At 47.7% G+C, this 25,461-nt stretch overlaps 1 protein-coding gene across 1 annotated transcript; it reads right to left on the reverse strand.

The window, feature by feature from the left end:
• Nucleotides 1-1,444: 1,444 nt before the first annotated feature.
• On the reverse strand, nucleotides 1,445-21,463 carry LOC146170649 (neprilysin-3-like). The gene is made up of 2 exons (XM_084586871.1): nucleotides 21,389-21,463; nucleotides 1,445-1,633 (listed from the first exon to the last, which is right to left on the reverse strand). Exons 1-2 carry the CDS (start codon nucleotides 21,449-21,451, stop codon nucleotides 1,445-1,447), a joined length of 252 nt encoding a protein of 83 aa, XP_084442997.1. The 5' UTR covers nucleotides 21,452-21,463.
• Between the last annotated feature and the right edge of the window lie 3,998 nt (nucleotides 21,464-25,461).

Consider the following 25,461-nt stretch of genomic DNA (forward strand, 5'->3'; position numbering starts at 1 on the left):
GCTCACAGCTGGTTTTGCGGCTATGAAGAATAACCATCACATTATGCAGCCTAAAGGGGAACACCACCCCAAGATAAATGAAATCTAGTTGAGCGTTGTGAAATAAAATAAAAAAGTTGCACTCACAGGAATAATACATGTAGGATTCGAACACGTGTTTTAGTGCTAAGATAAGTAGCGTTATTTGATTGCGTTACTGAAGCGACGAGAATTACAGGCTTCAAATGCGCTATTCGTTTTATTTCAACGCACTAAAGATGACGCGACGGTGACACACCCAGTATTTCCGTTGCTGCAGTTTTCGGGAAATTACAATACGCTAAAAATTACATCATCGATTCCGAGGATCATGTGGTTGCTGCCGTGCAGCAAGTATTGCTACAGTGACTTCCAGTTACAAAAATAAAGAGGACGACTTGCACTTCTGTTTAATGAAATTACTTTCGGGCAATTTGTACACCTCACAACGTCTGTAAAATATATTCTTTTATTTGCGTATAAAAGCAAGAGAACAATTTACGCAAAAAAATGCATTCAAGAAGCCGAAATCATCTTCAGTGTGAGGGAGAAAAAGGCTGCCGCATATAGCAACTGGCACTGGCGCGGAATACGATATCAACTGTTATTTATCAAGCTTTTAAGCCAATGCAACCTATTGGGCTCTTCTTGCTCATATCCAGGCACTTAGCAACGTTGCATTCAGTCTCATATTGCGCTCACCAGTGTCGTGGTTGAAGGCTCACGTATGCACACGTAGCACTGTTTTCAACCATAACCCAAACTGCACAAATAGTCCAGAAGGCATATCGGTGCCCGAATTGTCCAATAACAGCGGTCATAATCTGAACGTTTCAAAAGCTGCTGCTGGCATTGCTTGCATTCAATGAAGCAATCTTTCTACAAGTGAGTATTCGGTACATACGCTATTATGAGAAACACAATGTGCCTCGCATACAATGACATCGTGCTCGGCGTACACCTCATCTTAAAGGTTCAACCGCAGGCTGCTGTTATGTTGGCAGTTTCTTACTTCAATACCAACATATGGGAAGGGCCTTGAATACTATGTAATAAAGGGTATAGGAAGTTCGTGCAAAACACATGAGCATGAAATCAGGAACAGTCTCTGCACACAACGTATAGATATTAAAAATAAGTTGCCAAAGAAGCGCCATGGGCTAAGAAAACTTGATCCTAAAAAATACGTCGAACATCGGCATGGTTATACTGTATGAGTTGGTTTAAAAACAACAATTCATGAAGATTTAGCGTTATATCACGTTTTCTGGATTAGGGTTATGATGGTTCATATAAATGAGTGTTCAAGAAACCTACATGGCAGTAAGATGCACCACACCACGGTCCATTGCCAATATTGTGGTAAGCTAAACATGGGGGAAAAAAGACAGGGATGAATCTGGAGAGGATGTTGGCAGCTTGGCGGTTAGTCGAAAAAAGTGCACTTGGTAATCGGGTTCATGTCGGATCCTGGACGGCACTGAAAGGCTTCCGCAAATGGCGCGAAATTTGCCAGCGCTTTGTTGCAGTCGCCGCCGTACAGGTTGTCAGCGGGCGTCTGTGAACAGCTTAAGAGGCACGCGGTGATGAAGAAGACCTTTTCTTCAGTGAGGACCTACGACAAACATGAACCACAATACGTCAACATTAGACTTTACTCAGTTTGGGGAAAGGCTGATAAAATGTACATGCATATATTCATAAACGCCGTCTGCTGCGACAATTAAACGGTATTTTTTGCTTATTGAGGTAGTCAAAAGAATAAGAGATATATTATGCGTAAACCTCCGTGGGTTTGGCAAAGCTATAGAGATGTCTGCTGACATAGTTCTCAGAGCGAGCCTAACACAGACCGCAACATTCAGGCACCAGAATGTATATCGCACTCAAGAATACAAGCAAATTTGCGATAGGAAACAAACTTCAAGCCATGGAGTAAAACCACGTCTTGATGCCAGTGTTTCATGTCCCGTCTAGTACTGGGACGTCTAGTACTGGGCCCTGCCCACGCAGACAGTAACTTAACAGAACTCGTGCTTCTGCAGAAGACAGTAAATAGCTTTCGATGTGGAAACGCAAGCGCTCTGAAAACTCGAGACGAAATGAAGAAATCGACACAACAATCCTCCGATACGGTTTGATGGTACCACGTCGTTACGGTTCCCGTGCCAGGCGATGCCGCTAGTCCTAATATGCTGGACACGGACTGGCTAAACCATGAGGGCGATCAATGTTCTAGGCCCCAGATCTAGTGGCCTCTCCATGTCACCGACGGCATCATAAAAGTTAACTACATCATCGGCATTGGTGCCGAAACATGTGTCCTTGCCCCAACGTTGGCTGAGCGCAGCCATCCTCCTGACTCGTCTCCTCCCACTGCAATAAACAGAGTTAATATTGCTACATTTGGCGGTGCATGCACTTATATCTGCATAAGAAGAAGAATCTCGTGAATTTTGGTGAAGACGACGTTGGAGCAGTGCCGGTCGGTGCCCGGTTAACGCTGCTCTGTTTCTGTGTGCTGTGTGCGGAGTCATCTTGGACGAATCTCTTGGCCTTACCTTGCCACGTACCATCTTGGTGGAGGTGACTAAAGATCCCCGTGCGCTGAGCAATATAGCACAGAAAAGTTGGATTTGCGCAGTGGCCGCCCCTACCTGGGCTCAGAACGACGTCAGCAACGACCACTATGACCTCCGAGGCAGCCCCTACCATCGCAGCAACATCGGCTCAGCCAGTGGTACTCACGAAGATCCGCCATCCTCCCATCTTTAATGGGAAAGACAAGCCGGACGTTGACGACTGGCTAGATGAGTACGAGCGCTGCAGCAGAAACAACCACTGGGACGCGACCATTATGCTGGCGAACGTAATCTTCTATTTGGCGGGAACCGCTCGGACGTGGCTCCAACATCACGAGCAAGAGCTAGTGACCTGGGAAATCTGTAAACAAAAGCTACAGGGCTTGTTCGGAAAGCCGATTGGGCGGCCTCTCGCAGCAAAAGCAGAACTTTCCACTCGCACCCAATCCCCCACGGAGCCCTACCTTGCCTATATTCAAGACTTCCTTTCGTTGTGCCGCAAGGTGAACAGCTCCATGCCAGAAAGTGACAAGATAGAGCATATCATCAAGGGTATAGCGGATGATGCGTTCAACATCCTCTTCTGTACGAACTGCCCTACCGTCGACTCGGTACTTCAAGTCTGTCGAAAATTCGAGTAGGCTAAACAACGTCGTCTCATACATCGCTTTGAACGCCTTCCAAACACGGCGGCTACATCATCCTGCGCTGACCTGCCGCCTTTGGAACAGCCTTCTTATCCAGCGAACATAATTCGGATCATGCGGAGAAAACTCGAGGCCTTGGCTCCTGCACCACTCACGTCTCCACTGCCCGACAGCATGGCCATGATACAGGCCGTTACTCGCCAAGAATTCGCCAACGTCGGCATCTCCTCCAGCCCCGTGCCCCCACTGTCACCAACGCACCCTGTTCCTGTAGTGGCTGCTGGTACCCTGAGCCAGGTTTCCCCACGTCGCTACCTTAGCCCCAATCCTGCAGAGTGGCGCACCTCAGATGACAGGTCAATTTGCTTCATTTGCTGTCGCGCCGGCCACACAACTCGTTATTGCCGTAGCCGTACTTTCTTCGCCCCTCGCTCTTATTACAACACCGACAGTCGATACTACAATAGACCTCGACGCTTCCCTACCCAACCAGAGGAGCCCCGTCCCGCCTATGATGGACCTGGACATTATCTTCCTCAAACAGATTAGCCTCGGAACGAAACGGGCAGTCGGGACGACTGCCCGCTCGCGCCAGCCTATCTCCATCCCCACTGGCTCGTCGATCACGTTCACCGCTGCCTCGTCGCAGCTCCTCCCCATCATTCGCCGGCACCTACTCGGGAAACTAGCGAGTGCAGCGCCCGGGAGTGACGTTGCATTGACGACCCGGACTGTCAACTCGGAACCGACCCCCACACCCAAACGTAACCTCATTGACATTCTTGTGGACGGAGTCTCCGTTTCTGCCCTTATTGACACTGGAGCCCATATTTCAGTCCTTAGTTCGCAGTTCCGCCAGCGCCTCAAAAAGCTTCTTACGCCCGCTAACACCTCTACAGTTCGTGTTGCTGATGAAAACACTGCTACCATCATCGGAATGTGCACTGCGCTCGTCAACATTGCCGGCCATCACGTCCCTGTGCTTTTCGCCGTCCTTACTACTTGTCCTCAAGACGTGATTTTAGGCCTAGACTCTTTAACAGTCCATTCCGCTCTCATTGACTGTGCCTACGGACGTCTGCGCCTAGCCCTGCCCCATTGTGTTCACGACCCTTGTGCTGACCATTCCCAGCCATCGCCTCCGCTCCAGTACATTGACTCGCCTACCTCCCGAGGCGGCCGTATACGTCCCCGTGTCACTTTTTCTCTCCCTTCCTGACGGCGACTACGTTGTCAACCCCATCACCGACGTCACTCTACAGCGCAACATCGTCCTACCTCATAACATTGTACACGTCGAGAATAATCTCACCTACATTCCCGTAGTCAACTTCAGCATGTCTTCGCCAGTTCTCCCGGAGGGCATTTTCCTCTCCGACCTATCACCTTTATCCAGCTTTACTATCTCTGCAGGGCTGTCAGACCGTCACGCCGAGGTACCTAAACAATCTGTCCCGTCACATAGTCCGGAGGACCGCATCTCAGCCATGGTTGCCTCTAACATGCGTCCCGAATATGCAAGCGCCCTTGACGGTCTTTTGCGGACATACAGCGACATTTTTGGTTTCGGCGCCGGATCCCTGGGCCAAGCGTCCGTCGTCACACATCGCATCGATAATGGAGATGCCCGCCCTATTCACAGACGGACTTACAGAGTTGCTCTTTCCGACCGCCGGGTCATTCAGGAAGAAGTGGAGAAAATGTTGGCCAGCAAAATTATTGAGCCGTCGAGCAGCCCCGGGGCGTCTCCGGTAGTACTCGTTAAAAAGAAACACAACAGCTGGAGGCTTTGCGTAGATTATCGACACCTAAACAAGATAACCAAGAAAGACGTGTACCCTCTTCTAAGGATCGATGACGCCCTCGACTGCCTGCATGGTGCCAACTACTTCTCCTCCATAGATCTCCTTTCTGGATATTGGCAGATCTCTGTTGACGAAAGAGATCGTGCAAAACACGGCTTTTGTCACCGCAGATAGCCTCTACCAATTGAAGATGCTGCATTTCGGTTTATGTAATGCCCCTGCGACCTTCGAGCGCATGATGGACTCTCTACTACGCGGGCTCAAATGAACCACATGTGTGTGCCACCTCGATGACATCATCGTATTTTCATCCACCTTCGAGGGCCACCTCCATCACGTTTCGGCTATACTTGGCGTCTTCCGACGAGCTGGCCTTCAGTTGAACTCCAAGAAGTGTAGCTTTGGTCGCCGGGAACTCAAGGCCCTCGGACACTTGGTCAACACCCATGGCATCCAGCCGGACCCCGACAAAAGTCGCGCTTTAAGTAATTTTCCTATACCGAAATCTAGCAACGACGTGCATAGCTTCCTCGGATTTTGCTCATATTTCCAGCGATTTGTACCAAACTTCGAGGAAATGGTCCGTCCACTCACGCAGCTTCTGAAAAGGGGGTCTCCTTTTCCTGGGGCCACGAACAATCGGCCGCCTTCGACGCTCTTATTGCCCACCTCACCGCTCCGCCAGTGCTGGCTCACTTCAATCCGTCAGCGCCCACAAAAGTACGCACCGACGCAAGTGGTCATGGAATTGGTGCAGTTCTCGCACAACGTCAGCTCAGCTCATCTCGCGTCATCGCCTATGCCAGCCGACTCCTCTCTGCTGCCGAACAGAATTATTCCATCACTGAACGTGAGTGCTTAGCCCTAGTTTGGGCCATTACGAAGTTCCGCCCTTACATGCATGGGCGGCCATTCACAGTAGTTACTGACCACCACGCATTGTGTTGGCTTTCCACATTCAAAGACCTTACTGGCCGCCTTGAACGTTGAGCCTTGCGCTTTCAGTAGTACAATATTTCAGTAGTTTATAAGTCTGGCCAGTTGAATCGAGATGCCGATTGCCTGTCCCGTCATCCAGTCGACCCGAAAGCCAACTTGAACGTGACAATGACGCTTGCGTGCTTTATTTCTGACTTTTTCCAACATTCGCCGGGAGCAACGCCAGGACCCTCAGCGCCGCGAAATTATCAATCGCCTCAGCGCCGATCGCCATGACCCTTCCCTTCGTTTGTTTGTGCTCCATGACGGCACCTTATACCGGCACAATATGCGACCTGATGGCCCCGACCTTCTACTAGTAGTCCCTCAGCACCTACGCACAGCCGTCCTTGAACAGCTTCACAAAGTTCCCACAGCGGGTAGTCTAGGCGTCTCTCGCACATACGACAGTGTGCGCTGTCGGTTCTTTTGGCCAAGCCTATACCGCGCAGTCCGCCGCTACGTGGCTGCTTGTGACCGCTGTCAACGCCGGAAAAAGCCATCAGTTTTACCAGCTGGACTCCTGCAGTCGATCAACATCCCCATAGACCCATGTTCTCGAGTGGGTCTGGATCTTCTAGGGCCATTTGCACTGTCTGCATCGGGGAACAAATGGATTGCGGTGGCCACTGATTACACCACACGCTACGCGGTCACACGACCAATACCAATCAGTTGTGTAACTGGTTTCGCTGCTTTCCTCCTCAACGACGTTATACTCGTCCACGGAGCTCCCCGCCAACTGCTCACCGACCGTGGCCGTTGCTTTCTTGCGCCTATAGTCGACGAGATCCTACGATCCTACCATCCACAGACGAACGAGCTTACTGAACGCCTTAACCCGACATTAACTGACATGCTGTCTATGTACGTTTCTGATGACCACCGCGACTGGGACATAATGCTGCTATTTGTGACATTTGCATACAATTCGTCGCGTCACGACACTACCGGCTACTCCCCCTTCTATCTTCTATACGGCCGTGAACCACTTCTTTCTTTTGACAGCCTGCTCCCTTCTGCCGCCACTGCCAGCGCATATGCTCGTGATGCCATAGACCGAGTGATGCTGCCCGCGTTGTTGCTCGCAACCGACTCGCAGCCTCCCAGCACTCCCAGAAACGTCGCTATGATTCTTGTAATTGCAACACCCAGTATTCTTGCGGCTATCTCGTGCTACTTTGGCCCCAGCTCGCTGCGTTGGACTATCGAAAACTTTTGCCCCGTTATACAGGACCCTACCGCATTTTACGACAAGTGACTTCAGTGACATACGAAATTGTGCCCTTGCACCCCGCAGCGCATACCTCTGCACCACGCACCGAGGCAGTCCATGTTGCACGCCTCAAGCCGTACTACACGGACCCTGGTTTGGACGCTAGTACGCACCGGGACGGTACTTTTCAGCCGGCGGGGTAGGGCGACATAGTGCGGTGCATGCACTGATATCTGCATAAGGACGGAAGAAGAATCTCGTGAGTTTTGGTGAAGACGATGTTGGAGCAGTGTCGGTTGGTGCCCGGTTAACGCTGCTGTGTTTCTGTGTGCAGTGTGCGGAGTCATCTTGGACTAATCTCTTGGCCTTACCTTGCACGTATCAATATATGGACATACTGTCAAAAGTCGGTGTCTCTCGATATCGGCCATCGACGCACCTTTCGCTCTGTCTTTGTAACCGCGGAGGTGTGCAAGCCAATTGTCGGTGCTGACGTTTTATTGCGCTACAAGCTAGTTGCTGACATGCGGTATAGACGCATATTGGGCTATTAGAACAGCTTGGCCGCCCAGGGCATCTCCTGTCACACTCCACTTCTCCGGCTGCTCAAGGTGCAAACCACCGTTCCCGACCCTTGGCCAAGTGTACTTGTAGAGTTTGCAGACACTTTTCGTCCACCATCTCTTCAGTCATTGGTTTATCACAGCATGATTCATCATATCATTACGATTGGCCCTGCCGCATCAGTTCGGTTTTGTTTGCTTGCGCCTTATCATCTGGGTGTGTGCAAACAAGAGATTTAGCATGTGATTAACCTTGGATTCATCTGTTTCTCCTCCATTCTCTGGGCCTCGCCACTCCATACAGTGCTCCTACTTGCAACCATGCGGCGATTACCATGTTCTTAATTAGGCCTTCATTTCGGACAGCTATGCCAATCCCCCAATCCAGGATTCTACGTCGGCGTTACATGGCTGCACCACCTTCAACTAAGATTGATCTCGCAAAGCGTACCACGAGATTCCTGTGGAGCCCTCGGATATTCCAAAAGATGCCAGTATTACACCCTCCGGTCTCTTCGAAAACCTCCGCATGCCATTCGGTTTGGCTTCGGATTGTGGCACAGACCATTCAGCGTTTTGTTGACCAGGCCTTATATAAATGCTGCTTCGTCTATCTGAATGACATCCTTGTCTTCAGCACCATCACTGAGGATCACAAGCTCCTCCTACGTGAAGTGTTCGCACATTTCTGCAAATGCGGTCCTGTCAGCGCTATCAAGAGCGCGTTTGCTGTCCTGGAACTGCATTTCCTCGGCCACCGCGTCAATTACCGTCGTATTAATCCACTACGGCCCCTTATCACAGCGATACGTGAGATTCCTCAGCCAGCCAGTGCAAGCCAACTGTGCGAATTGCATACCCTCGGCAACTATTATCACCGCTTCATTCCTCGCCGTGCATACTAAAATCTCTACACGACCTTCCTTCGGGCCACTTGCTCCTGTCGCACAAAAACTGGGCGTTTTGTTAATAAACGAATAGGGGTTCAATTATGGCACTACGGGCTGGAAGAACCAGTTTAGCTCAGCATTGCTCAAGGCACGGTTAAATTATATTAGGATGCTGGGCTAAGGTTGTGGCAAACGAGCACGAGAACTACTAGAAACATATATTAGAAAGAGGCGCAGAGTGTGTCAGCGATACATCAATAAAGCTTTCGAGGCAAGAAATCGATTACTTTGAACACGTTTTGTGAAAAGCTGGTGGCTTTGACTTTTTTATGCCTATGTCCTCGCTTACCTAAAGATTTGCTGGCGTGGCTGCAACAACATATAATAGATGTAGAGCTTGCCCTATTGTTTTCTTCGTTCCGTGTGGTTTTTATTGCGCTTCTTTTTCTACTCCGAAAATACGCGAAAAGGGAATACGAAAACATATACCACAAAGTGGCTCGTTGGTAGGAATAGCTAATTCACGTACTCTGCAGAAAGGCGCAGAAATGTCGAGCAATAAAAGCTCAATTACAGGCATTGTTAGGATGAAAGCACAAGTAGCGACGCGTGGACTACTGGGGACGTTTTCGGGAAGGACGTCACAGTAACGACTTACCACGGAGCGTTTAACATGCGCGTGATATCGCACGATATACAGACAATTTGTAATTCATCACAACCAAAATAAGGCCGCCTAGTCAGAGATCGAGCCTGCTACGTTGGTATAAGCAGCCGAACTTCAAATAACCCTAGCAATCGTGGGGTAAGTTCACTCGTGCTATTATTCGTGGCGGCAGCCATTTTGCGGATGTTTATCGCTCTTGGAGCTATATGTATATGTGTAATGACAAAGAATCTCATATTCTTATGCTGTGAGGTACTTAGGGTTTCTTGGGAACCAATCACTGAGCTTGGAATGAAAATATTAGCAAAATTTCCTTACACTCGTCCGAGAGGCATAACAACACATTCGACAGCGAGCCGAGACAATGCATGCGAAAAGAGCGCTTCTGGTGCCGTGCTTGCGCAGACTGTCCGAGAAATGCGCCTTCGTTGACAGCGCTGCAGGTTTCGTGATTCGCCATCCCACGCATCTGTCTTCAGCAGCCGGCCTGTTCGCATGAAACAGCCATCTTAGTTCTACTGTGCATTAGTGTTCGTGCTGAAAATAATGAACTATGGCCACATCGACTGTTTTACGATTGGGTCAGGCAAAACATTAAGTTACGCTAAACTGAACCCAATTGATAGAGCACGCACAGATAGAGCACGAGCACATTGGAGCACGCGCAGTCCCATCATGGCGCGCAAATTTATTCCGGGTCACTCGCGATTTGTCCAACGTTAACGGACTTAGCGGAACGTGTTATTTGGGTCAACGTCCCTAAGTGACTCAGGCTATGAGGGACGCTTTGGTGGAGGCTTCATTATATTTACGACTAGCGAGGGTGTTTAGCGCGCACTAATTCGCACAGCGCGCGGAGATCTGGCATTTCGCCTGCATCAAAATGTGACAGCCGCGGCGGTGTTTTTTAAAGCCAAATTTTTATTATTTTTTTTTCTCATTACCTGGCTGTTCTAAGTTCCACGTGTCACCTGGCTCTGGCAATAATGACGTGATGAGCTACCCAAGAAGGAGGAGGACAATAAACATTTTATTACTTGAGGTAGGCAGACAAGCAGGAGCTTTCGCGCTAGATGGCCAGGAGCCCTTGAGCTCTGGCGACCTGGGTTGGACACTCAATGGCCCGACGTTGGATTACCGGGTCCCAGCTGAGCATGGCGGCCTCCCACGAGCCACCGTACAAATGTCACCGTACAAATGTGTCAATATTGTATAAAACACCTGATAAAATGGCGATGCATAACAAATTCAGCGATGATGATTACCTACGGCATGTTTACTGCTTCGAGTTTGTAAGAATTCTACTTTCCGAACCGATATGCCATCCTACCCATCTAAAACATCTCTGTGGCACATCTGTGCTGATGTCAGGCCCAGGCATTTACAACCAGCGAGCTTAGACGAAAGGTCTAGAAATATAATACACATTTGCGTTTATACAGTATAAAAAGCGTTTTAGGGACGGCTGCCACTAATTTGTAAACATAGGTCTTCTGATGTTCTCAACAAGGGTTTAGCCACATCTCCCCTTTAAGCACGACGCTCTTCTCTGCTTGCTGCTCCAGACCATGCTGACAGAGAAGGTAACGTGACAATGGAACAATATGTTGGCTGCTCGGGGCTGCTGCTTTGATCAGTGAGTGTTCCAAAGCGCTTTGTTCCATTATTCGTTCCACCACAGGCCGAGGGAGATCACATTTTCATAATACTGCTAACTACAAATGTATATATAACATGGTGGATATTCGATAAGAACAACCACAGCTCGAGAGGGCTCCTAGTAATAAGGCGGCATGTTGTTTGCAGAAAAGATAATGTTTTAATGAACCGTTAAACTCTTAATATTTAGTGATTATTTCCATGCCTTACGGTATAGTATTCTAGTATAAAACTGCAGTATATGCAAATGAGATTGCAAAATAATTACTACTACCATGTTGCAGTAACGTAGCTGCAGATGAACGCGTATTCTGGGTAGTGTTATGTTGTTTAATTGCCACTGACAGACAAGTGATGATAATTCTCAGCATTTTAAAGATTAAGCATGTAGTACGGGGATATGTGCTGTGTTCAGTGTTAGAATACTTAGTAGTGGACATGTAAAGTGAAGGAATTGGCGTTTATTCAAAAATAATATGTTATGTAGTGCAGTGTTCTGCGCAACGTTTAAGGGATAACATAGTTCAGTATGTAAATGATAAACAGCACGTGCATAAACGATATTTTAATGAAAAAAGGAATTGTAAAGTTTCAAAGATGTTTAAGAAAAACAATATGCCACAACGTGTACGGAATTGGTAAATTTTAATACATTCCTGCACATGTGGGGGCCAGTATAACAGGTTGTCAATGGGAACTCGAAGAAACTTTGCATCAACATTTTCCAGAGAGGCGGCATGTTATTTGCAGAAAAGATTATGTAATCGCTTTTATTGCGTTCTGTGTTGTCTTATTAGCATGTAACCATGAAGAATGTTTCGCCAAAGTTTCTTGAACACTTATGCCTAGCACAGTTTATTTTTCAAACTTATAATGTAGAATCCTGCGAAGCGCATGATGAAAGGGTCCAGTAATATGTCAGGAGTAGATACCGGCCTATTATTGTTCTTTGCGGGACTCCAATATTAGTGTTCATTACTTCAGAGACTTAATTTACAATTAAAGACCACATTCTGCTGACAGGTAGTCAAGAAACGCTAACTAGGTTATGCGAAACACCTGTGGCACCATACCGTTATAGTGTATCAAGCAGTAACATGTGATCTAATGAATCAAAATCACAGAACCATAGATCAATATATACGCTAATATGTGGAAAGGGTCGTTTCTATATATTGAATGATTTTTTGTTTGCAGTTTACCAAGTTGCTTCAGTCGGTCTTTTCCGTGTATACTCGTGCTGACAGTCATTCAATAATTTATTTTTCAGGAATAAATATTTACACTTTTCTAAAGAAGGTTTTATATCACGTTAGATATAGTTAATACAATAGATATTGGACGGTAATTTTCTACATTTAGTTTATCACCTTTCTTAAATGTCGGTACTAGTTTGAATATGGTGCTGAATGGAAGACACCTGTCCGAAAACAGACAATATTTAATTTTTTTTTAGTTTCAAAACATCTTTAAAGGCCCTCGCCGTGAGGGTATTACATAAGCTGTGGCAAAAAATCAAACATGAAGATACAAGGAGGAACGTCTAATATGAGGAACTGAACAAAGAACAAAACAAGAAATATGCAACAACTGAATTTTCAACAAGTATGAAAATATGGCGGAACAACAAAACGAAAAATGAATATAATGAAAAAAGACAACAACGTATTAAAGAGGACGAAACTAGAAAACTGAAATCCATAGCGGGTAACAGAACAGACCATGATGAAAACTATACATCGTTTTATTTTTGTAATTTTCATGAAATGATGTCGCAGTCTTTCAGTTGGAGTTGTGGAAGGCAGCCGGTTCTAATAAATATGGATTTGAGTATGAACGATTTTTCAAAATTTGTAGTGTGTCGTGCGAGGCGATAGATCTTGAATGTATCGTCTCGACATGGAACAATTGGTGAGGGTGTGAAATAAATCGTCGTGAAGGAACTGATGACGGTTTATTTTGTGTACAGAGCTAGTCTGACACAATGGGCAAGTGTATTTCAGCCCAGCACGAACTCTTAACTAGGTGAGACTGGTTAAACGTGAGTAGTTTAAAAAAACGACATGAGCAGCACGGTTTTGCAGGGATTCGATGATATCTTTGACGTAGGCATGATCTGAGTCTCATATGAAAGAAGCGTACTATTTTTAGGTTGAATTAAGGTAATATAAGCATGTTTACGCACAGACACCGGAGCATGTCGAAGATTACAATTCAACAGCAAGTGAACGGTTAGCAGCTGCTAGAGCCAGGTTAATGTGATAGTTCCAGGTCAAGCCTGACTGAAGGTAAACTTTTAAATACTTGTAAGGGGAAGCTCGCTCGACTGTTAAATCATTAAAATGATACGTGGTTGGGTATATGGTTTCGAGAGTATGTGGCTGGTATTTATATTGTCATGTGCTTCGGGGTGCCAGAAAGGAAGAAGAAGCTAGGGAGACGAAGAAGAACCAGAAGCCACAGTGGTGTGTGCTGGTGTTCCTTGGGGAACTCGCAGCGCTTTAGACGACAAATACACACCCCGTTACGTACTGAGTACGTAACAGTTGTGGTGGAGTTTGCGATGTAGATCAACACGGATCCCCGTTGTCTTCGACGAAGCCGCCGACTCGCTGGTTTGCCACCGCTACCATCTAACATGGCTCAAGACAGCGCCGCTGATGGAACACCTGCGGTGAGCAACTGGCAGCACTACCGCGAGCCGCGCACATTTGGCTGAAAATCTGACGAGGATGTCGACGAGTGGCTACCCAACTACGAACGGGGAACCGGTACAATCATTAGGATGCGACCGTGAAACTAGTGAACGTAGTGTACTTCTTGGAAGGCACTGTCCTAGTTGGTTTGACGATCATGAAGACTCACAAGCTGGGATTGTTTCACAGAAGAGATAAAGGAGTTCTTCGGCGACGAATCCGCGAAAAGAAACGCGCAGAGCAAACGTTGATGCAGCGGGCCCAGGTACCTGGCGAGACTTGCACCGCATATATCGAGGGTATTATGAAATTGTGCAAGATTGTAAACCTTCGAATGTCCGAGGAAGATAAAGGGGGCACTTGCTCAAAGGTATCGCTGTAGACGCCTATAATTTTCTTATCAGTAAAGATAATTTGAACTCTACAGCTGACTTCATCAGGCACTGCCGCACTTTCGATATTTTGAAGCTACGATTCATCACTCCTAAATTTGGGCGACTAGCCAACGTCACATCTGTTGCGAGCGTTGATGTCAGTGCTCCGGAGTCCATGGCTGATCTGATACGCCGGATCGTGCGGGCAGAATTACTGCGTGACAAAGATTCTGTGTGCCGGGACGAACACTAGTATGACGGATGCGCGCTGCAAGCACAACCCGCGACCCCATCAACTTCCTGGACTCCGGCTTTAAATGCGTCACGCTATGGCGAAAGCAGACAGCATAATGATTTAAGCCCTTCTCAGCCATGGATGGGCCGAAGGACCACCTACACACGCCAGGTGGTTCGTCAGCAACGCCGTCCCGATTACTACCGGCAACCAGAACGAGTTTCCACCCGCATTTACTCGGACCGGTGGCGCCAGCAACCTGTGTGTTATAGCTGTGGTATGACCGGACACATCTCCTGGTATTGCCGTCGGCGAGGCCTGCTACTACAAGACCATCGCCCGCTGCCCAACGTTCCTGATCATTTCAACACTGAACTTTATCCGACACCGGCTCTGGATACATACCGCCCGGCACAGATGCGAAGCGAATCTCCTAAGCTTAACGCCGCCAACCCAAACACAGCGACAATCACCGTCTCCTCGGCGCCGTTCCTCCTCTTCGGGAAACTAGAAGACGCGTGCCGATGGGGGTGAGGTCGCCGGAAAACCAACGTTCCCAATACCTCTGCCTGTGTTTATGTTAAAGTACAAATTCGAAGTATCCATTGACGGCATCCACACTATGACACTAATTTACAAAGGAGCAAGAGTCTGGTATGCATTTAGCATTCAAGAGTCGATTAAAACTTAAAGTGATGTTTAGCGTGAATCAAGCTGTGGTATTCCGTGGTGTTGGCGGTGAATCATTGGTGCCTTTGGGTGTGTGCTATGCGAAACTTGTGATTGGTGGCCAAGCGTTTCGAATCGAATTCACAGTGTTGCGGCGTTCCACGCATGAACTAATTTTAGGTATAGACGTTTTGCAACAGTGTGGTGCAACGTTAGACTGCCGTAGTTGACAGATATTGCCTAATGTTGCGTTGATGTCGGCTCTTGTAGAAACCTCGTCGCTCAATATAGGAGCATTTTCTGTGTCTGAAGATACAGTTGTGCCTGCGATGTCCGGAGAATTCATTCAAGTTATTTCATCTATGAATTTATGCGAGGATTTAGACACCGTTGTAGAACCTACAACACTGGTCTGTGCAAAGAAGAGTATCTTGGTGCCTCGTTGCATAGTTTTAGTCAAGAGAGGCTACGGCTTGCTATGGACTGTAAACTATTCAGGCGAGCCATTCATGTTGCCTCCTGGCATGAGGCTCGTCCATTACAAGGAAGGTGTGTCGATTTACGTGGTGGCACTAAGTAGCCATGCTCCTGAAGAGAAAACATCCCATTTTGCAGAATCTCGAATCCACGCCGTGATAAACACATCTTTGGGAGCACAGGAGCGCCGAATTTTGACTGACCTGCTTTCCAAGCATGTTTCGGTTTTCGACTTCGCCAGAGATCATCAGCCATCGATTCCAAATTCTCGCATCCATCATTCGATTGATACTGGAATCTCTCACCCGATCAGACAGAAGCCCTATCGTGTGTCTCCGGCCGAACGTCAGCTTAGTGACGAACAAGTTCATGACATGCTCCAACGTGGCGTTATCCAGGAATCATCAAGTACTTGGGCGGCTCCAGTTATTCTCGTTAAAAAGAAAGACAACACATGGCGTTTCTGTGTAGACTATCGTCGCCTTAACGCCGTCACCAAAAAAGTTGTATATCTGCTTCCACGTATTGACGATGCTATCGACTGTCTTCATTCGGCGTCATACTTCTCTTCGGTATACTTGAGATCGGGATACTGGCAGATACCGATGAACCCAAGCGACAAAGCAAAGACGGCATTTCTGACACCCGATGGTCTCTGTGAGTTCAACGTAATGCCATTTGGATTGTGCAATGCGCCTGCCACGTTCGAACGATTTGTGGACACCATTCTGCGCGGACTCAAGTGGACAATTTGTTTGTGCTATTTGGACGACGTTGTGATCTTCGGGAAGACCTTTCCGGAACACCAGGAGTAGCATGCTAGGCTTTCCACCAGGCAGACATCTCCTGTTGCCATTAAAATATCTATCTCTCTCTTTCCGGAACACAATAGCCGCCTCGCCATCATTCTTGATTGCTTTGAGAGAGCTGGCCTCGTCCTCAACTCTAAGAAGTGCCACTTTGGCTAACGGCAAACAACTGTTCTTGGTCACTTGGTCGATAAGGATGGTGTTCGGCCGGATCCTCAGAAGATTGCGGCTGTAACCAGCTTTACAGCACCGAAATCAGTGAAGCAGCTTCGGAGCTTTTTAGGACTGTTCCTATTTTCGTCGTTTTGTGCCCAGATTCGCTGACATTGCATACCTACTCACGTGCCTTTTGCACAAAGATGCACCGTTCAATTGGACTACTGACTGCGACTCTGCCTTCCGCCACCTCAAATTCCTTCTAACATCAGGAGATATCCTACGTCACTTCTGTCCTTCTGCCCCCATCGAGGTTCACACCGACGCTAGTGGTGTAGGCGTTGGCGCAGTGCTCATCCAGCGTCATGGCACCGATCAGAACGTGATAGCTTATGCTAGTCGTTCGTTGAGCAAGGCGGAGCGTAACCACACCGTTACTGAACGCGAGTGCCTCGCAGTGGTTTTTGCGGTGCAACGATGTCGTTCCTACCTATATAGCAATGTTTTTACCATAGTCACTGACCACTATTCGCTTTGTTGGCTCGTAAATCTTCTTGACCCTTGCGGCCGGCTCGCTCGATGGGCATTGCGGTTGCAAGAGCTTAACTTCACTGTGGCATACAAAAGCGGCCGTCAACGCGCTGACGCTGACTGTCTGTCACGCTTGCCGCTTTCGTCGACTGGTAGTGACGATGACAACTTTGATAACTACCTGGCGCCTATCTCGGCAACGTTTCCTGACCCTCAACTGTTCCAGGCAGAACAGCGCAACGATCAGACTTTAGTACCGCCCTTCTCTGCCGCTCAAGGTTCAAGAGATGCGCGTTTCTGCGTTCGTGACGGCCTGCTTTACAAGAATTTCAACACCGGAGGTGCACGCTTTCTTCTCGTCGTGCCGGAAAACCTCCGCATTCCCGTTCTTGAAATGATGCACGACGATACCACGTCGGGTGTCAGCCGTTAATAATTAGGGGGTATTATTAACGATGCGCCTTTAACGGTGCGCACACTCCCAGACACCCTTAGAGTGAGTGGGGGTAGCTGTTCCGGTCGCGAAGGAGATGCCCTCGACCTGCGTGGCAAGCTCAGCCGGAATCCAACTACCTAGTAGTGACAGAAGGGGGTGGCCGTCTGGTGCCCAGCTGTCGCCGGTTCAAACCAGAGTAAGGATCGGAGTCAGAAGTAACAAACAAAACACAATTTATGTAGAGCAAGAGACGGTTTGGTTTGGTTTGTGGGGTTTAACGTCCCAAAGCAACTCAGGCTATGAGAGACGCCGTAGTGGAGGACTCCGGAAATTTCGACCACCTGGGGTTCTTTAACGAGCAAGAGACGATACAAATGAATACACAAGATCACTTGAAATACAACAGACGAGAGGTTCACAGAATACAAACGCTAAGCATGCAACTACAGAATGATTCTATAACACAGAGGTTTTACAACAGATCAAACACGAGAGAGTTACATAAACAAACACCAAATTGTTCACCGGGCACTGTTGCAGTCCGACGCCTCAAGAGTCACGATGTGGCCGCCATACGAGACGAGCGCCGCTCCCTTGAAAGTCCGTGGGCTTGCCAGCAGCGGGTGATCCCCGGGAGTCCAGCCGAAGCACAGGCGAGCACGTCGCAAAACACCGACGAACTGACTGACTGACTGTCTGACTCACAAGCGGCGCGGTCTCTTTAAATAGGGCGCGCCGCGTCTGTCTGTTAGCACGCGCCAAAGCTAGCGCGCACACACACTTAGCTTCGCTGGTTATAGCTCTCTCTTCTCCTCCCGTCGAGCCGCGCGTCTTTATTGGCTAGGTCCCATAGAAGATTCTGGAATTTTCTGGCAGATTCCAGTCCGATGAACCACCGTCCTCCCCGGGCAATGGGAAAGAGGGTGACGGCAACGCGTACAAAGCTACGCGCTCTCCCGCGCCAGGAAGGAGGCGTATCTCTGCATGCTTTTGCACGCTACGCCGCGCGGGCCACGCGCTGTACCGGCTTGATAAAAATGTGCGCCGATTTCGTGACATCGGGCCACTTGGGTTTCGCCCGGACCCTTCATCGTACACAGGAGCGCTTTTACTGGCCAAAAATTCTAGCCATTCAGCGGTATGTAGCTAGTTGTGTCAAGTGCAAGCAGTACAAACTCCCTACTTCGCGTCCACCGGGACCGCTGCACCCTATTGCGCCTCCGACCGCACCCTTTGAGCAGGTGGGCATCGACCTCCTGAGTCCTTTTCCGCGATCTTCGAACGGTAACCGGTGGATAGTGTTGTGTTTACCATCTCACTAGATATTGAGAAACAGCCGCAATACCCTCAGCCACTGCTTACGAAGTAGCCCTATTTCTTCTGCGATTTCTCGTCTTGCGCCATGGCCCTCCTCGAGTTCTGATCAGTGACCGTGGGCGCCAATTTACTGCTGAAGTTATCGAAGAACCCCTTCTTCTGTGCACCTGCGATTACCGTCCTACAACGCCGTATCACCCGCAATCGAATGGACTTGTTGAACGGACCACCCGCACTCTTACCACTATGTTGGTGATGTACGTGGACTCTGATCACAAGAACTGGGATGACATCCTCCCTTCCATTAAATACGCGTATAACACAGCACAGCATGAGACGACTGGCTACAGTCCGTTTTACCTCCTGTATGCTCGAGTTCCCCGCAGTTGTCTTGATACCATCCTTCCTTTCTCCCTCCACAACGAGCCTTCTATCGCCACTACTTTATGTCGAGCCGAAGAAGCTCGCCGCGTTGCCCTCCTCCGCATCCTAGACTCACAGGAACGTTCGAAGGAGCGTTACGACAACCGACGCCCACATGTCTCTTACGTTCCTGGTAATTTAGTGTTGCTGTGGACGCCGCTGCGCAAGCGTGGTTTAGCTCAGAAGCTGCTATTTCGCTATAGCGGCCCTTTTGTCGTTTCGGAGCGCCTGAGTGACGGGAACTATGTAATTTCACGCCGCACCGAAAGTGGCCGATGCTCACGCCGGACTCAGGTGGTGCATGCGGCTCGGCTAAAAAGGTTCCATTCCCGGCACCTTCCTTAAACTGCTTGCCTTGGGGCTTCGTCTGCGAGGGGAGAAGTGTCACGTGCATCGGTGCGTCAGAACGGAAGAAGCTGGGGAGAAGAAGAAACAAAAGCCACAGTGGTGTGTGCTGGTGTTCCTTGCGGAATTCGCAGCGCTTTAGACGACAAATAAACACCCCCGTCACGTACGGAGTACGTAACAATATGAATCAATGAAGGGGCTATGTGACTTACAATTGTCTTCATACTTTTAGCTCAAATATCATCGTGACTTACTGGTGAGGTGCTTTAGTGCTAATATAGACGCTTAAACTTCTTAATTGACGGAGCTGAAAACAATAAAGATACATTGCGCTCAATTTCTGGAAAATGCATCTGATTGTTGCCATGGTTTGGAATGGTCTTCGAAGAAGGGAGGTTTTAGAAGTATCAGCTAAATTCGATTGGTTCATTGCTTATAATACCTTCGTCAGTAGCTACTGCCAGCATCTTTACTGCGGGTATTTATGGTTTAGAGCCTGCATGATAACTTTTCACGCCGCAGATCTCTTATCCGAGGCATGTGTTAACTTAGCTTCAAAATAAATGTTCTTAGAGTGAGTTAAAAGCTTCTAAATGTGTTTTTGTACGTTTTGTAACACTCCATCAAAGAAGTGTTACGAAGCTGTACTTTAAATTTCTTAAACATTTTGTTTTTTCACGACTGCTTTAAGGAAAACTTTCGTTATGAATGTCTTCTTTTTCAGTCCTTTTGTAGATAATCTTACCTGAGCTGTTCAGGCTTTAATATGCTCTTCCAAGGTACCTGCGAGTGATATGTTTTTATTTACAGAATCAAGATAATAAACATCTTCCCAGGAATCCTGTGACAACTTCTACAAAATGAGATTAGTGTCTTGTACAGAGATGGTCATCTGCTCCCTGACTTGTGCAGCTGGCCTTGTTGCAAGGATAAAAAGATCTACATAATCTGCGCTGTCGAATGCTATTGTTCCGGTTGTGAATTCAAAGCTTGAGTGATCTGTCATGAGATTATGTAATGTGGCGCTGCTCGTCGCTCAACACGCGTAGGCACATTATTCAACTGCTGAATGCCATGTTTTGCCAGTACGTGAATGCATGCATAGCTGGTCGGGTCTCGGTGTAGTGTATCGATGGTAAATTAATTGTAGTTGAATATCAGTGTTATGATTGTTGGCAGCGGATAACCACAAATGTTGACCAAAAACCTGCATTGAATTAATAAATATGTGTTTTGTGTCATCAGTCCACCAGCTGTCTATTTAATATTATTTGCTTTTTTGATGTCCGCAAATAGTGAAAATATAGGGTAGAATTAGTCTACACACCTTAAAAATGTGTTCTCAAAATATGTAGTCAGCTACACCGACATACCTGATATCAAAAAGTACAGCCTCAGCAACGACACAGATAAAAGTTTAGGCTTCGAAAGAAAGATAAAAAATACCAGGAAAAAGAATGGATATTGCATCCCTGGCAAAGAATTTGCACAGGAAGAGTAATGCGTGTTGTGATTAACTAAGGTAGGTTATATTTGATTTTATGGGCGGCCAATGGTATGCCACGCACTCCACTTTCTACTTGTTGAGGTATGGCCTGTGTCGACTGAAAAAAAATTAGATTCTTCAGTATACAGCTTCTCGCCAGTCTTACAAGTAATAGTTATTGTTTAGATGGTAAATATTACAAGCTTGTCTCTATTTTGTAAAAAAAATTAAACTACTACTCAGAGAGCAGGTGGGCTCAAAATTTCAACAAAGGTATGAGTGGGTATACTGACTCCTAAATTTCTCGCTCCACAAGGATACTCAAAAGAAGGAACCGATAGATCATCTATAGCCCGTTTGAATGTTTTCTTAGGCGCTTGTGAACCAAATATTGGAAGCTACTTACTTCGGAAAGCCGGACATCATCATGTTTGAGCTTCCGCTTCAAGGCGGCGAAGGCCACCTCCATCGCGGGAACTTCTGGAAACAGGTCGGGATTGCCACCGGGGAGGCAGCCCAGCACGCGATCTTCAAATACTGGCTTCACGGCTTCACTTAGCCATGACGACACAATGTTGCCCTTATGGTCCACCTGCACGAGAATGTTTGGTTTGATTTTATTCCTACTGATTGACACGGCGGCTCAAGAAATGATCTCGTAAAACCCTCAGTGTATGGGTCAGTTGCTTGAACATTATCGAATGATTGGTGGTGATGCAGAGGCAGTTTGCGCGTTGAAAAGTAAAGTTGCTCAGAATCTCTCATGGCGTATTTTGTACGCATTACATTTTCTGCAATTAGAATGAAAGCGAACAATGACTTCTGTATTTTCATAATATAGCAGCACGTATTTGGCAGTGTGTGAAATAATGGTATTGATAGTAAGATGAGTAGCGTCGTCGAAGAATTCATTATTCCGGACGGAGAGAAACAGGCTACAGTGAAAGATTTGCAAAAAATGACAAATAACAAGGGAAAGTGACTGTGTGAAACTACAGTCCTGCTGAATGAGGTGGAAACAGGAGTTGATAAGATAATATAGCCGTATAAAACGTATTCATTGTTGCCATGTAATGTACCCATTTAGCGGCTTCGTAGTTATCGTATCGTAGTACCATTTAGAGTTGCTTACTACTATTGTTAAGTAGAGTTCCTATTTGGTAATCTTAGCTTTACTAAAGGTGTATGGACTGTCATATGCATTCTCCGTCCTTACTAAGGTATAAGATGGTCGTATACGTCCCCTAAACTATTGGACAGAAAACATGTCTCAGGGTTGTAGAGTTTGCGTGCTATTATCGAGATCCAATAACCAGTGGCCCAATTCCACCTGATCGAGTCTTTTCATATTAACAAAACGAATTTCCTTTCTTAGAACCACTTCGTAATGTTTAGCTGAGGCTGCCATTCCGTTGATAGCATGACAAGCATACAAAATCGTTCAGGAGCAGACTCTTCCATACTCGGAAGTCTTGTAAAGATCAGCCAGCTGTGAACCATTACACCTGCCGTACACCATAGCAGGGCATGGCAACTTGAGAGCTGCGCGTTCGCTTTGCCGTTAGAACGATGACAAGCGCATCGGTGGCAGAAGCAGAACGAAGGTTGCAAGCTGCCTAATAAAAATATAATGTCATAAAAAACCGAAGCAGAGAACATATTGATACGTGACATACAACCCCTTCCCCATCATTTTGGATCGGCGGCGGAGAGAGCGGTGGCAGGTGAGGTCGGCCACCGCAAACTACAGAATACCGTTAAGCAGTTTTTTGAAAGTGATAAAAAAAAAGAAAGCAACCTGATCCGCTAGTATTGTGTAAGGAAGCTGTGCGACAGCACAGGCTACTAAGTACTGTGCAATTTCTACAGTTCCTGCTTGGCATTTCATCTAAACGTTAGCCAATCCGTTACAAGTGATAACGAAACCGTTAGCTATCTCAGGCCGGTGAGAGTTGCTACTTATAATCGCTAGCGTGGAGCATTCAGGAATGTTTTATTGCGCTTTCGTTAAGTGAGCTTTTGTAGGCCTTTTTCTATTAACGCGATTACAGTGAAACTACGGTAGTGCTGCAGTTTAACGAGGTCAGGTTTCTTCGTTGTGAATGAACGTAAGTTGTGAATGGACTCATGAGCAAACGCGTCGTTTTTGTACGTGCACTGTCGAGAATGTGCTGTTATCATCTGTTTTGGTTTGGATTGGCTTGGCTGGCAGCTGCGACTGCGATAGTGGCGCTAGTGCATCTGTGGCGCAAGTGTGGCGCAAGTGTATAAAAGCGGAGTGCGAGAATAAACGGGTGTTCATTTCGTCGTTTGGGAGCTCGGTGTCTGGACTGCTTTCTCTGGCAGCGTTCCGGCGCGGGTGCAACGGCGCCCCTCCTGCCTGGGCTAACACGACATGGTGTCAGAAGTGGCCGTCTACGACATGATGTCAGATGATCAAGAATCTTCCCACTGAGCCAGGCACCTTCCATCCACGATGTCGAAGACGCCTTCAATACGGCTGCATGGACTGCAGCAACCGCCACCGCTGGACTTTGACCGCACGTCAGAGTGGCCGGCGTGGATCGAACGTTTCGACGACTTCCGATATGCAACGGGACTCAACGAATGCTCCGGGGAGGCTCAGGTACGAACGCTGTTGTACACAATGGGGAGGCAAGCTCGTGACATATTCAGGACGTTTTCACTATCTGACGAAGACGCCAAGAACTATGAAACCGTAAAGAAAAAGTTCGACGAGCACTTTGTAAAAGAGAGGAACATCGTGTACGAAAGCGCCTGTTTTCACAGACGCGTACAAATGCCAGGAGAGTCGGTAGACCAGTTCGTCACTGCGCTACACGGCTTGGCGGAACGTTGCGACTACGGTGAACTAAAAGAACGAATGATCCGAGACAGACTGGTTGTCGGGCTCCGCGACGCAAAGCTCTCGGAAGCTTTGCAAATGGATTCTCAGCTCACGCTGGCTTCGGCGCTGTCGAAGGCTCGCTTAAAGGAAAGCGTCCAACAGCAGCAAAGTACTCTACGAGGACAACACAGCCATCAGTCATCGGAAATTCGTGACCAGGACCCCAATGTGGACGCGGGGGTTCAACAGAGGCACAAGGGACGTCTGCATGGGCAACGAACGCCAGAGGTGCGGTGTCCTTTCTGCAGTGGCGACGCCCACCCCAGGACAATGTGCCCAGCCAGAGCTGCCAAGTGTCTCCACTGTGGCAAGAAGGGACATTTCGCAAAGGCCTGCTTGAAGAAAGCAACGGCTTCCGCTCAACGAAAGGTACGCGTTTCAGCGGTGAACCAGGAAACTGGAGAGCTACGCGTCTCAGCGGTCAACCAGGAAACTGGAGAGACTTTCGTGAGATTAATAGATGCATGCAGAAAAGCGCGATTTGTTCAGGTGCGCATAAATTCTGTGCCCATTTTTGCAAAGGTTGACTCAGGTGCTGAAGTATCAGTATTACCAGCAACGTTTCCGGGATTACCGTCCCGACTGGTAAAAACCGATGAAATCTTGCTATGTGCAGGAGGCAGTAAGCTTAACGTACTAGGCAAATTCGTAGCAGAGATCGCATGGAAAGAGAAAACTGTGTATCAAACATGCTACGTTATCAGTCCGTTACGCGACGTCCTTCTAGGATTACCTGCACTTGAGGTCTTAGGTATCGTGAAATTTGCAGACGCGGTCGAGTCGGGAAACCTGCAGTACGAGACGCGTTTTCCAGAAATGTTCCGCGGTCTAGGTACGATGCCAGGGCAGTACACCATCAGGCTACAAGCTGGCGCTATCCCGCATGCCATAAGCGCTCCACGCAGGGTACCAATTCCCCTGAGGGAGTCCCTGAAGCGCGAAATAGATAAAATGGAGCGTTTAGGCATAATCAGGAAAATGGATGGGCCCACCGAATGGTGCGCCGGAATAGTTCCGGTAGTGAAGCCCTCAGGAGACCTGAGAGTTTGCGTAGACCTCACTAAATTGAACAAATGCGTAGTTCGAGAGCGATTTACGTTACCAACTGTGGATCAAGCTCTAGGGTCACTGTCGGGAGCGAAATGGTTTTCGAAGCTCGATGCCAACTCAGGCTTCCACCAGGTGCGACTCAGTAAAGACTCGGAAGAGCTAACCACGTTCTTAACACCCTTCGGTAGATACTGTTTCACGCGACTACCCTTTGGAATTACCTCCGCTCCGGAATACTTCCAAAAGAGAATGTCTGAGATACTAGGTGGCCTGCCGGGGGTCGTTAATTTCATGGACGATGTCGTAGTGTTTGGCGAAAGCAAAGCTCAACACGATGAGCGTTTAAGTAACGTGATCACACGCCTAGCAAGGGAAAATGTGACATTAAACAAAGAGAAATGCTTATTCGGGGTTAGGCAAGTGCGTTTTTTGGGTCACATTTTGAATGAGGAAGGTATTCATCCTGATCCAGCGAAGGTCAGTGCTATAAAAGATTTGAGAGCACCCAGAAACGTTACTGA

Source organism: Amblyomma maculatum, unplaced genomic scaffold, assembly GCF_055883805.1.
Source record: "Amblyomma maculatum isolate TAMU_Amacu unplaced genomic scaffold, ASM5588380v1 scaffold_105, whole genome shotgun sequence".
Lineage (NCBI taxonomy): Eukaryota > Metazoa > Arthropoda > Arachnida > Ixodida > Ixodidae > Amblyomma > Amblyomma maculatum.